General features: G+C 36.3%; 2 protein-coding genes across 2 annotated transcripts; one reads left to right on the top strand and one right to left on the bottom strand.

The window, feature by feature from the left end:
* The first annotated feature begins 2,166 nt into the window (after positions 1-2,166).
* Positions 2,167-3,363, top strand: LOC141900244 (mediator of RNA polymerase II transcription subunit 10-like). Its single transcript, XM_074787043.1, has 4 exons — positions 2,167-2,299; positions 2,438-2,521; positions 2,838-2,940; positions 3,023-3,363. The coding sequence occupies exons 1-4, from the start codon at positions 2,178-2,180 to the stop codon at positions 3,116-3,118; spliced, it is 405 nt and encodes a 134-aa protein (XP_074643144.1). The 5' UTR covers positions 2,167-2,177; the 3' UTR covers positions 3,119-3,363.
* A 226-nt stretch (positions 3,364-3,589) lies between these two features.
* Positions 3,590-12,040, bottom strand: LOC141899522 (uncharacterized). Its single transcript, XM_074785887.1, has 15 exons — positions 12,022-12,040; positions 7,041-7,221; positions 6,726-6,813; positions 6,552-6,646; positions 6,342-6,475; positions 6,133-6,231; positions 5,878-6,030; positions 5,508-5,780; positions 5,178-5,411; positions 4,931-5,089; positions 4,754-4,849; positions 4,587-4,658; positions 3,988-4,498; positions 3,793-3,902; positions 3,590-3,719 (listed from the first exon to the last, which is right to left on the bottom strand). The coding sequence occupies exons 2-15, from the start codon at positions 7,111-7,113 to the stop codon at positions 3,612-3,614; spliced, it is 2,205 nt and encodes a 734-aa protein (XP_074641988.1). The 5' UTR covers positions 7,114-7,221; positions 12,022-12,040; the 3' UTR covers positions 3,590-3,611.
* Positions 12,041-12,292: the final 252 nt, after the last annotated feature.

The following is a 12,292-nucleotide window of genomic DNA, read 5'->3' on the forward strand; positions in this document are numbered from 1 at the left end:
GGACTCTAGCTCTTGTTTAGGTCTATCTTCTCTGAAAGTTTCAGAGACTTTGATCGTTTTGTATTTTACTTATTAATTTCTAAACATCATTTTGATATTTTGGGGTCTTTGGGGGTCATTTTAGGTCTGTCTGCAGAGTTTCCAGAACATGTCATGTCAGGGCCCAAGACCTGACATGACAGGTGGGACCTGAGGTGACAGGTCGATTCGCTAAAATGAAAATCGTTATGACTGAACCGATGATAGGCGATTAGAAGATATGATAGGCGCGGATTTAGAACAAATGATAGCCGATAAGAACACAAAGAACTTATCGTAGTGCTTTCTAAATATATTATTCAAAAACAAAAAACAAACTATGATGTGTTATGAATTCATTTAAGAATTTATGTTTGTCCGTTTATAAAAAGTTGTTGAACTATATCGACTTAATGATAAAGATGGAATGATTGTGAATTATTGGAGAACAATTGAACGAATTGTTTACAATTAATTTATTTTTTTGTAACACGAAACATAAAAATATCAAGATCAGGCAATGATACCAGTAGTGCCTTATGTAATCATAATCAGTATTAATAACAATCATTATACTCATTAAGATTAGGCCCTATATTATTATATATTATTATTAATTACTCGCAAAATAATCAATTAACCAAGTGTACATACAATTTAAAAACATTTCAGTCCAAGCTTATAAGTTGACATAGATAAATTAGACATAACACTGATTAATTAGTGAGGCCTCACACGGCAACGCACGCCATTTTGCAGAGCTTCGGGACCTGAGGTGACAGGTCTGCATTAAAACTGATGAAATGAGGCAAAACTTTAATTTCTATGGTCTCTTTATAGTAAAGAGTATAATATAAATTGCTAACCATGGATAGAATTAATCTTAAGTTGCTATAAAACAATAATTTTGAAGCGAGACCTCACACGGCAGCTCGCGCCATTTTGCAGAGCTTCTCGGGACCTGAGGGGACAGGTCTGCACTGAAACCGATAAAATGGAAAAAACTTTACTTTTTATGGTATCTTTATAGTAATGAATATAATATAAATTGCTAACCATAGATAGATTAAATCTTAAGTTACTATAAAACAATAATTATGAAGCGAGACCTCACACGGCAGCTCGCGCCATTTTGCAGAGCTTCTCGGGACCTGAGGTGACAGGTCTGCACTAAAACTGATGAAATGGAAAAAACTTTACTTTTTATAACCTTTATATAGTAATAGGTATAATATAAATTGCTAACCATAGATAGAGTTAATCTAAAGTTACTATAAAACAATAATTTTGAAGCGAGACCTCACACGGCAGCTCGCGCCATTTTGCAGAGCTTCTCGGGACCTGAGGAGACAGGTCTGCACTAAAACTGATGAAATGGAAAAAACTTCACTTTTTATGGTATCTTTATAGTAATGAATATACTATAGATTGCTAACCATGGATATAGTTAATCTTAAGTTACTATAAAACAATAATTATGAAGTAAGACCTCACACGGCAGCTCGCGCCATTTTGCAGAGCTTCTCGGGACCTGAGGTGACAGGTCTGCATTAAAACTGGTATAAATAGAAAAAAAACTTCATGCCTTAAATTGATGAGTTTATTTAAAATCAGTCTCAATAAAATCAGTCTCTATATTGCATTCGGCTCTTTAACATGTTCATCATAAAGACAATGAATATAAATAGTGACACTTCAGGACTTCAGGACAGTGAGGAGTGTTGCCGAACTGTGATAGTGAGCAGATAATTTTCAGTGTCTTATTGCGGAAACGAAATATCAAGACCTCGATTCATCTAGCGAAAATATTCTCTTATAATGTGCTCTTACTTCTACATTAATCAATTCATCTATGCCTGAAACTTATTTTTTTCCCTTTATTACAGAAATAAGTCATAGTTTACACATAAATATTTTCTTCTTATAAATCAACCTTTCAAATGAATTATTTGTCAGAACAATTTCCTTATCGTAATTGTTGAATCATTTTCGATATTAACGACGGGTCAGAATATTCATTCAACTCAAAATGTTCTTCCAATCGTCTAGCACATGCCTAGATATTTCGCCGTTTCGTCAAATATTGTCATGAGTTTGGGTTTTTTCGGAACCTGACATGACAGGTTCTGGAAACTCTGCAGACAGACATCAATCGAAAAATGGCCGACAAATTTGAAGCTTTAGAGCAACATCTGGAGATGTTTATTGAAAATACGAGACAAATGGGCATAATTGTCAGCGATTTTCAACCTCAGGGACAGAATGTTCTTAATTCTAAAATGTAAGTTATATTTCCCTTTTATTGACGAATTTGATCATTCATAAACGGTTAAACGTTGCTCGTGATGATCATTTCCGGGTTTTGGTTTTGGATTGACGATTTGGCCATGAATGATGGCATTGTTCATTATTTTCGCAGAAATTCGATGATATCAGGATTGCAAGAGATTGATAAGCAAAAACCAAAGGTTCAAGATGTTCAAGTTCCTTTAGAAGTGTTTGAGTAAGAATTTTCAATCAAATACCATATTTTAAACACACTCACGTCACACAGGGGCTCGTAGGCTATTTGAAGTTTGGGAGTGAACTGTATGTAGCTTAGATCATCCAGTATCCCTGGTACTACATATATATAAAAAGAATATATCTTTTTATATATATAGTACCAGGGATTCTGGACGATCTAAGCTACAGTTCACCCCCAAACTTCAAATACGAGCCCGTGATTTTAAATGCCAAAATTGCCATCAAGATCATATAGATAAGTAGTGTAGGTATGCTATGGATATGATATGGTTATAATTTTGTCTAACTTTTAGTTATATTGACCAAGGAAAGAATCCACAGCTATATACCAAAGATTGCATGGAAAAAGCTTTAGCGAAAAATGAAACAGTCAAAGGGAAAATTGATACTTACAAGGTAAAATGTTAATCAATGTAAATGAAGATCTCGAGAAAAAAGAATGATTTTGTAATAATTGTTTAAATTGTATTTTTTGCAGAAATTTAAAGGTCTACTCATGGTAGAATTAAACAAGGCCTTTCCTAATGAAGTGAATAAATACAGGGCCATCAGACGCGATGACCGTCCTTCATGACTGGATATTACTACAGATGAGGCGTCATGATCCTCCTATATTTTACACTTCGTTTCCGCAGCCAGAGTTGGCTGATGAATTCTGGAAATTTAACATGTCTTGAAGTTTCTCCAATAAATCTGATGCAATCCATCTGAAGAAACTGTCAAGTCTTTGTACTCAAAAATATATGTTGTCACAATTTGGAGAGTATTGTCCACATTTGTATTTTGTACCAATATGAACTATGGACTGTAAATGAATATTTGTAAATATTGTAAAAATAAAAATAATATGTTATTGTATTGCTACATTGTAGTTTTTTAGTACAGTAGTAGTTAGAGGACAATCCATATTTTTACAGCTGCATGACTGACACACAGTATACAATATTGCGCTGTATTCCGCATTATCTCTCTCTTCCGGTATATAACATGTAATATAGGTCCATCAATGAAATCCATCGGAAAACAACACACTATAACAAGATTAATTCCAATATTGTGAAAATTCTTTATTGCTTTCGATCTTTTCTATCATAATTACGATTTTTAACATTAGCATACGAGTAGAAATGATGTCCAATCTTTTTCTGTCTCTCTTCTCGTTCAATTCTTCGTTTCTGAAAATATTAGATCAACAAAATGATAAATATCCATCATCGCTAGAAAAACCAATATCAAATTGAGTCTAACCTGTTTTGATGTAAGTTTCGGTTGTGGGGGTTCATCTTCCATTTCTTGTCCGTGTCTTTTATTTGCCTTCTTTTTACTTTGTTTCACTTCTTGTTCTTTGGATGAGGAATCTTAAATGAACACAGATTCTGATGTTTATATACTTTATCCACTAATACATACATAAATTATAGGAAAGCCACAGATAATACTCACTTGACTCAGTTACTGTAAAAGCACCACTGGCAGTCTTCATTTTCTTGCATGTTTTGGAATCGGTTATCGGATGATTAAGTTTAGGTTTTGAAGATTTCTGTGAAATGTGACTTGGCACTTGCAATTTTTTTAGACTTTCACAACTCGTAGTTTCATGACTATTTATAGCCTCCCCACTATAACTATGCTGCTGATCGGTTACTAACTGTACTTCTCTATTAGATCCATTGGATACATCAAAGTCTTTTTCTTTATTCACAGCCTCAGATTCACTCATAAATGCGACCTCATCATCTTCATCCTGAGTTATATCAATTACTTTGGATTCATTAATCTTAGATGATTCCCCAGCAATTTCATCATCATCATCATCATCTTCCTCATCTGTTTGCTCAACATTCTCATCAACCTCACCAACTGGCTCTAAATCTCGGATATCTTCACCACTATATTCAACATCAACTTTGATCTTTGCAAAATCCTGTATTACATGTGGCTGAGCAACAGTTCCCTAAAACAGAAATTTGAAATGTTCTGGAATGATCAAGCTATGAAAGTTCCAAATTATTGTGTAGTTGACTAATAGAGAATCTGAATACCTCTTGAACGGTTTCAGGTGTATTTGTTGATGTCTCCTTAACTGCTTCACCAGTTTTTTGAGGTTTATAGCCCTGAGTTAAGACATAAGCAAAGTCAGTTTATTGATCCAAGTTAACTTACATGTACATGCATGCACTTATATTGAGAGTACCACTGTCATAATCACCTCAGAATCAGGAGGTCTCACATAGTAAGGAATCTTTCCTCTTTGCCAATCATTCAACACCATCTTAGCCATTGTCTTTATATCAGGTTCCCCACCCTTGAAATACATTTAATCTTACATTTACAACACAGTTAAATTATATTATCAAGCAAACAAACGAAACCAGAATTTACTGACCTTCAATAACCTTCCTGACTTTCGACAGAGCTGTTCTAAGAAATCCTCATGATCGGTCCAAGATTCAATTTTGTATGTTTTAAGAATGTATTCTCTACGAACTCGCCGTAACACTTCCGGTATATAATCATCAGGACATTTTACATTTTCGACTCGAACCTTAAATACATAATGATAACGTTTGTTCACTTCTCTTTTGCCAGAATTATTCATGATCCTCATTATTCTTATCAATCAAGATACATACCACGCCCTTGAGAATGATTTCTGATTCAGTTTCACCAGTTGGATACACAACTCCAGGGCAATCGATCAAAAAAATTCTTCTCATAAGTGTTACATATTGCCACACCTTAGTTTCACCTGCTATGGGCGCCACCTTACAGACCTTTTTCGAGCGAAGCGCATTGATGATTGAGCTTTTTCCGACATTAGGATAACCAATAAAGCCGATGCTAATCTGTTTTTTATCTTGATGAAGCTATAAATAAATTAATCAGAAATTTGATTAACACTTCACAGATAACATTAAAGTTCAGATCGAATTTAAGAAATTCAGATAGGCCTACTTGATTACCTTTCCAAATTGTCGCAGCAGTTGAATCATAGCTCCTTTGCCAAAGGGATTGGTCAAACTAGCGTGAAATGCCAATGTAGGGTATTCTGAGGAAAGTAATGCAACCCATTTTTGCGTTACCCACGTTGGGACCAGGTCACACTTATTCAATACAAATACTAGATGTTTATGAGACTTTTCTTTTTTAATGTATTGTTCAACTTGTTTGCATCTTGTTCCCATTGGATCTCTGGAATCTAGCACTTGTATGACAACATCTGCCGAGTCTATAACCTGTGATTTATTGAGATAAAGAAGATTCCCACGTTAACGAACATATTATTGAAATGGTTATGATAGTTGCCATTCTTAGCTTTTCCAAATTTCTCACTTTGTATAATTCATTCCAAATTCTTTTCGACTGACCAGCTCTAAAAACCATTTCTCTTGGTTCATCTTTGACACCTAGATTGTCGACAAATATATCTCGATCCTTCTCAACATCATAATTATCCTGGGCTGCTTCAGCATTAGCGAGTAGTGTCTAATGAAAGCCGACACATTTATTTACAATGAAAAAATAATACCTCAGTATTAAAAACTGTTGGATATGAATTACAAATCAAATACCATGATCACGACATACCTCCATATCAGAATTCTTAAGCTTTGGTTTTTTCCGGTGTGACTTGGGTCCAAAAGTGTTTTCAAATGATTCGGTTTCAAGAATGTGCATCCTTGAAAACTGATTTATAAAAAACCATACACGTAATAGACAAACTTATAGTAAAATAATAGTACGTCAATTAAAATTAAGTTTCTATTGAAAATGAAATATGGCTTAGTCCCTGATACCTTTGCTTTTTGGTCCAGAAGGGATATAGGTAATTTGGTTTGCCTCATGACTACTTTATATGGATCTTTCATCACTTTACCCATCTCCTCTTGAAATGTCTGTAATGCAGCTTGGCCAATGACACGTGTATTTCCTGAGAAAAAATATTCAGCCTATTTGTAATTAATGGGACAAGAAAAAGTAGACACCGTACAATATTTCCAACTCACCAAACCATTTTCTGTTAGGAGCTACTCTAGCTACAGTTCCACTCGGAAGTTTTGATTGAAATGGTGCAGCTTTGATAATTTTTCCAGAACGGTCCCTGCAAAGATATATGCACTATTATTATTCTCAAATGTCAATAACGAAACAAAGCCATGACAACAGCGAAAACCGTTTACCTAACAGGCTTGAAGTTCTTGTACATTTTTAGACGGTTGATTGTAGTCCTGTCCCTCATATTGTTCCCACCAGCGCCCTTCGTTCGATCTATAAAAACAAATCAAATGATAATAGTCAGACCGTCAATTCTTTCAAGCATATTGTGTAGTAGTAATTGTGCAGCCTCATCTATATCATCCGTATTCATGGTATTTAAAACACTAAGTCGATTTTTTGCTAATCATTAACACATACGCAACTGAGAGTGAAAACACGTATGCAACAGAACAGTAGTCGTAGACGTAGGTAGTGTGTAGTGGGTAAAAATGTCTAACCTGGATTCATGCTGTGCTGCGCTTTATTTACGCTGTCTTTTTTTACAGTCGCTGTCCTTCGCGTTTTCGTCATCCTATGGCTGTATTTGGTGACGAATTTGTTAGATGTTAGATGAAGATGTTAGATGAACGGTTAGATGAAGTTCACTGGTGTGTCGAAAATTATGAATAAATAAACACGCGTTTCACTGCAAAAGGTTGAAAGCCTGTTTTGGTCGATGGCGAGTGACGTCACTAGTACAAATTCCGAGCGGTTCGAATCCCACAATACGCCAAAATCACTACGGCCGCTCTGAGCGCACATCGCATTTAAACGTTGCCATTTAATAATTGTAAAATAACTAATAATAGTTTAAGTTTTATAAGGGTTAGAAGTACATTGTATTTACTGCTAGTGTATGTATATATCATGTACGGTTGCGAGAAATCCCTGCCCTGGTTAAACATGAGTCCACTAAACCTTTAAATTTTAAGTTGTTAATGAATCTATTGTTTTAAATTGTTAAAACTGCAAACATGGTTGTCGAAGATGCACCTTCTTCACATCCTTTGAAATCCTGGATAGCATCGCTGTCGGCAAAGACCTTCAGGTCTGTCTTCAACGGCACATCGCTTTGGAACAAGCGACTACTGTGTTATCAAATTTGAACTAGGTAAAAAATGTTCCCCAAAAATAAAGACAAGTAAACGGATTAATTTGAGGTTTGAATGTTTTTGTTTATTTGTTGGTTCAAATTGAACCCTCGTCATCCTGATCTCCATAAATCTAGGAAAAATATTCGCACACTTAAAACAATAAAATACGAGCAATAAGCAATAACATCAGACTGGAGTAAGTAACTTTACTTAATTCACAGATACAATCCTACACAAAACAATAGCTATTCAGTGGCGGATCCGACCCTCTATTTTTACCGATGTAGCCGCAAATCTATGCGTTACTGACTAAAAACCGAATGAAATCTTTCTATTGAGTAATGCTCAGAATGCACCTGCTTGCATCTATTTTTCCAAAAATTTTTTAGGGAGGGTCTTCGCGTTATCGGTGCTTGCTCTGGAATGGCTTATAGCCATCTGTTGTTGCTTTCATTTGCCCCCCCCCCCCTTCAAAATGCTGGATCCGCCCCTGAGTGCAGACAAAATGATCGACAAAGACATACAGAACTCTAAAACAACAGTTAACAATTTAAGCAACGATAGACAAAACAGATAGCTGATTACTTTACAAACCTGTTGTCAGAACCTTAATTATTTTTACATGTACATACAGAGGTCTGTTAACAATTCAACCAATGAAATTGCGATAGAGATACAGAACATACAGCTTTAACAGTAAACAATGCAACCAATGAAATTGCGATAGAGATACAGAACATACAGCTTTAACAGTAGACAATTCAACCAATGAATTGCGATTAACTAAGACATACAGGACATACAGGACTAACTTAATTGCGATAGACATACAGGACTAACAGTAAACAATGCAACCAATGAATTGCGATCGCGATCACAAAGACATACAGGACAAACAGGAATAAACCACAGTAAATTGCGATAAAAAAGACATACAGGACTAACTGCAGTAAATATATAGGGCCTTAGGAATGCAAAATACATTCATTTTGTCGAATTTAAACATTCCACAACTTATTTCATTATGTCATTTCCAGTTTTCAAAGGGAATTTTCTTAACTTCAGATGCCTCGAGGACATAAACATATAGAAAGATCTGTCCCAAAAAAATGTCAAGTGTCTTTCTTAGTGCAATGGGCCCTGGTTTCCACGTTTATATATCACATATAAAATTCTACAGAAACAATCAATGAATAAGTGAAAATTTACGAATAACAAACAAGACATTCAAGCGGTTGAGTAAGTTAAAATGGGACCAATCTATATGGATTATACAATTTAATCAGGGACAGCCTTGAACCGAGGTTGATGTGTCCATACACTCTCTTCATACACTCTCTGAACATGCATGTATGTATACTGCTGCCAATTGATGATAAGTCAAGGATGTTGAAGTTCTAGACATGGTCAGAATCATCCAGAGACATCGGCACGCATCACAATAACTGATGATTTTGCAGTAACCTGTAACATAAAAAATCAAGCGGTAATCTATTCACAAAATATATTTTCCTGAAAGAGAAAACCTGAAATAGAGCACTATAAACACCAGTGCATATACATTGCTTCTTAACCTTATATAAAATCGAGTAAATATATACATTCAGGCCTATAGAAAATCGTACAATAGGCCTACAAACTTTTTAGTTAGGCTAAACAAAAATGATACCTTGTTTCTCCGCAGCGGCCGGGTCATTTTTGTAAAATATGATGAAATTTATAAACAGTTCATTTCTATAGCGGCCGGGTCTGTTATGGTAAAATTGATCACGATTTAAAAAAAAGTAATGTATAGGGTAGATAGGTGGCCGGCATATTTAATTAATATATAATAAATTTTGTAAACAGTTCATTTCTATAGCGGCCGGGTCTGTTATGGTAAAATTGATCACGATTTTTAAAAAAGTAATGTATAAAGTAGATAGGCGGCCGGCCGGGTCAACATTTAAGCTCAGCAGAGCGGAGAAACAAGGTATCAATTTTTTTTAGCCTTAGTTATTCTATATGGTCACCAGGGGGTGTTGAATAGTAGAATAACTTAGCATTAGAGCCCACAGATAGAAGAACATATACAGCCTACAAGTAAAACTACAGTCAACCCCCACGATATACTGCCCACATCGATGCAGAACAATATTGACGGTATAGAGAATATAGGGGGTGTATCGGGGGTGTATTACTATGTATTGGTATTGAGATATTACATTGAGAAAACCTGGCAGAAGGCGGGGATGGCAGTAAATGGGAGGGCGGTATATCGGGGTTGACTGTATAAAGAAATTACCAGGCAAAAATGTTCGAAAAAAAATATTCATACAAAAATTAAGTATTCAGAAATTTTTTCCCCATATTTTTCACATGCATCTTATCTCTGCTAAGACAAAGTACATTGTATGTTACCTGTTTTTAAACCTGGAATCACTATTATCTTCAACAGGCGAATGGACAGAAAATTGGGAAAAAGGAATGACCAACTTTTCCCATCCACCATGTAAGGATTGCGGACGAGTAGAGCAAAATGGTAAAGGTGCACGCCTAATCATTTTAGATGCAGGAAGTCGAAATGGCTTTGTGCCAGGTGCAAACCTGGTTTTTGAAGCAAAAAATGGTTCTGGAGATTATCATCACCAAATGGATGGTAAATATTATTAAGTCTTTGTTTTCAATATCCATATTAATGTCTATTTCAACTTGGCTTCAGAGCATATCAGATTGCCTAGCTCAGTCAGTTTTGGTGGTAAATATCTGGTAAAGGTCCTATTGGTTAAGTTTGAATTATTGTCCTCGTTGAAAACATGACAACCCTGATTGTAGACCATTTTTACTCGTCGACAATGTCTACACACCTGATTGTAGACCATTTTTACTCGTCGACAATGTCTACAACCCTAATTGTCATCCGATTCTATTCGTCGACAATGTCTACAACCCTGATTGTAGACCATTTGTACTCGTCGACAATGTCTACAACCCTGATTGTCGAGTAAAATCGGTCGACAATCAGGATTCTAGACATTGTCGACGAGTACAAATGGTCGAAAATCAGGGTTGTAGACATTGTCGACGAATAGAATCGGATGACAATCAGGGTTGTAGACATTGTCGACGAGTAAAAATGGTCTACAATCAGGTGTGTAGACATTGTCGACGAATAGAATCGGATGACAATCAGGGTTGTAGACATTGTCGACGAGTAAAAATGGTCTACAATCAGGTGTGTAGACATTGTCGACGAGTAAAAATGGTCTACAATCAGGGTTGTCGACATTGTCGACGAGTACAATTGGTCAACAATTAGGGTTGCAAACATTGTCGACGAGTAGAATCGGTCGACATTTAGGATTGTAGACATTGTCGACGAGTAAAATCGGTCGACGGTTAGAATCAGTCGAATACAGTCCATGCGGATTAATTTCAAATACCAGTCCGCTGTGATTAGATTCTGCGCAGATCTACTTTTACCTGTTCTGGAGTTGAGCCGAAACTTTTGTGAAACTAGGCCCAGGGGCCGGTTGCTCAAAAGTTGATTTAAAACAACCTTTGAGCAGCCAGCCCCTCCATAGCATAAATTGCTCTGATTGTGTGACAACTGATATCTCAAAAAAGTATACCCATCAAAAATATCACTCTCTAATAGTCGTATGAAAAATGCTGATCGCCTACAGCCTACATCAATCATCAATTTCGCAACTAATCATATTCTATGTGCTTTTCAGGAGACATATTCGAAACATGGCTCGAGGACCAATTGATTCCAGCATTAGAGGAACCTTCCCTTATAGTCATGGACCAAGCGTCATATCATCTCTGCTTAGTAAAGGAAAGTCAGGCTCCAAAAAGCTCAGAGTAAAGAAGAGATCAAGGTATTAAAAAACCTAGATGGCCAGTTTTGAAAAATTGTTTTCACAAATTCAATTTAAAGACATATTTTAGCGACAATGTGAGTGTGGTGGTAACGTGGCCATGGTGGCAATAACAAGACTCCAAAACTGGCAAAAGCCAAAATTAAAAAGCCCTGCCGCCGCGCGGTCGCGACCTGCACCACCGTGCACGATGGCGATGCTCGCGGCGTTCACTAGTGTTACCCAGTGAGTTTTTTATAATCTTGCAATCTACCTCTTTTTTCAAACCAATATTCCCACCAACTGGTCCGGAGACAAGCTTAACACGTTCGGAAAACATGATTCACAATCTTTTAATCAACAGCCAGCAAGAATACACTTGACAGCAAATTCAAATTCAGCGGTTAACCGTTAAAAGTGAGTTGTTCAGCTTTGGGAGTAACAAAAAGGCGATCTTGATGACGTCACTAGCCATCGACCAAAACAGGCTTTCAACCTTTTGCCGTTTCACTGGCCAGAAATGGAAACGGAAGTACGCGACGACCTTCACTGTAGAGCCTCATCACCGAAGTACATAAAAATAAGAACAGCGGACTTTTCAAAATCCGGCCTTACTTTACTGCTTTAACGTATAGTCGGCCCACTTTTTCAGAGAAAAAAAATGTTTTCAGTCCTAAATGAGGATATATCGAACCCTTATCAGCACAAACCTTAAGGCCATCTTTTCCCGGTTTTGTAAAAATGGTCCCTCCCAGAGTTTTGCACCACTCCGTC

The sequence above is a fragment of the Tubulanus polymorphus genome, chromosome 2 (assembly GCF_964204645.1).
Source record: "Tubulanus polymorphus chromosome 2, tnTubPoly1.2, whole genome shotgun sequence".
NCBI classification, from domain to species: domain Eukaryota; kingdom Metazoa; phylum Nemertea; class Palaeonemertea; order Tubulaniformes; family Tubulanidae; genus Tubulanus; species Tubulanus polymorphus.

Coding starts and splice junctions, on each gene's coding strand:
- LOC141900244 (XM_074787043.1), top strand. CDS start 2,178: ATGGCCGACAAATTTGAAGCTTTAGAGCAACATCTGGAGATGTTTATT. Junction 2,300..2,437: donor AATGTTCTTAATTCTAAAAT/GTAAGTTATATT, acceptor TTATTTTCGCAG/AAATTCGATGATATCAGGAT. Junction 2,522..2,837: donor GTTCCTTTAGAAGTGTTTGA/GTAAGAATTTTC, acceptor TCTAACTTTTAG/TTATATTGACCAAGGAAAGA.
- LOC141899522 (XM_074785887.1), bottom strand. CDS start 7,113: ATGACGAAAACGCGAAGGACAGCGACTGTAAAAAAAGACAGCGTAAAT. Junction 5,781..5,877: donor TTTGGAATGAATTATACAAA/GTGAGAAATTTG, acceptor AATAAATCACAG/GTTATAGACTCGGCAGATGT. Junction 4,659..4,753: donor TGAGACCTCCTGATTCTGAG/GTGATTATGACA, acceptor GTCTTAACTCAG/GGCTATAAACCTCAAAAAAC.